The following is a 663-nucleotide window of genomic DNA, read 5'->3' as shown; positions in this document are numbered from 1 at the left end:
TTTACTTACTCAATTGCTTAACTTCTTCAAAAATATTTTTCTCTGGTGGAGGCAATGATGCTATCTTCAGAGCTCGTGCCTTCTCCGTTTCCAAAGCTGCTTTCCTGAGGAGAAGAAAAACATCAGTTGTGAAAATGGAATGGTAATTGGAAACAAGAATTATTCTCTTGGTTTCCTAAAAAGTGGCAAGCTGCCAGAATTCTAAGGGCATGGAACCATCTCAGGTGTACTGTCTCTCCTCTCTTGGATAACTATAAAAAAAAGAAGACAAAACAGACAGAAAAACACACACACACACACACACAAAAAAAGCAGTGAATTCATCATTATTAAAATCATCATTTTTCCATGCTGGCATGGGTTGGACAAGTTGAACAGACAAGCGAGAGGGCTCAGGTAGGTTCTTTGTTTGAATTAAGAGAAAGATATGTGGTTTCCTTTAAGTCAACGTATTATTGCCTTCCATATAAACCAGAACCCCCACAACCAGTATGCTACGGCACACTGGTGTGCCACGAGACGATGCTATATGTGCCGCAGTGTAACCTGAATGTAAGTTTTTCCCCTATACTTTTAGTTATACTTCAAACCTCGATTCTCATTCCTATGGTATTTTTCGATATTATTATTATTAAATGAATGACACCTGATGAAGGCTGGGGG

At 38.9% G+C, this 663-nt stretch overlaps 1 protein-coding gene across 1 annotated transcript in view; it reads right to left on the bottom strand.

The window, feature by feature from the left end:
• Positions 1–663, bottom strand: part of LOC106874443 (serine-rich adhesin for platelets) — a 35,890-nt gene that overhangs the window by 31,383 nt on the left and 3,844 nt on the right. Inside the window, exon 5 of the mRNA XM_052976290.1 lies at positions 10–104. Within this exon, the coding sequence (XP_052832250.1) occupies positions 10–104 (95 nt within the window). The remainder of the gene's footprint in view (positions 1–9; positions 105–663) is intronic.

This window comes from Octopus bimaculoides, chromosome 24, assembly GCF_001194135.2.
Source record: "Octopus bimaculoides isolate UCB-OBI-ISO-001 chromosome 24, ASM119413v2, whole genome shotgun sequence".
Taxonomy (NCBI): Eukaryota; Metazoa; Mollusca; class Cephalopoda; order Octopoda; family Octopodidae; genus Octopus; species Octopus bimaculoides.
The sequence above is the reverse complement of the archived record's forward strand: the minus strand, read 5'-3'. Positions and strand labels throughout refer to the sequence as shown.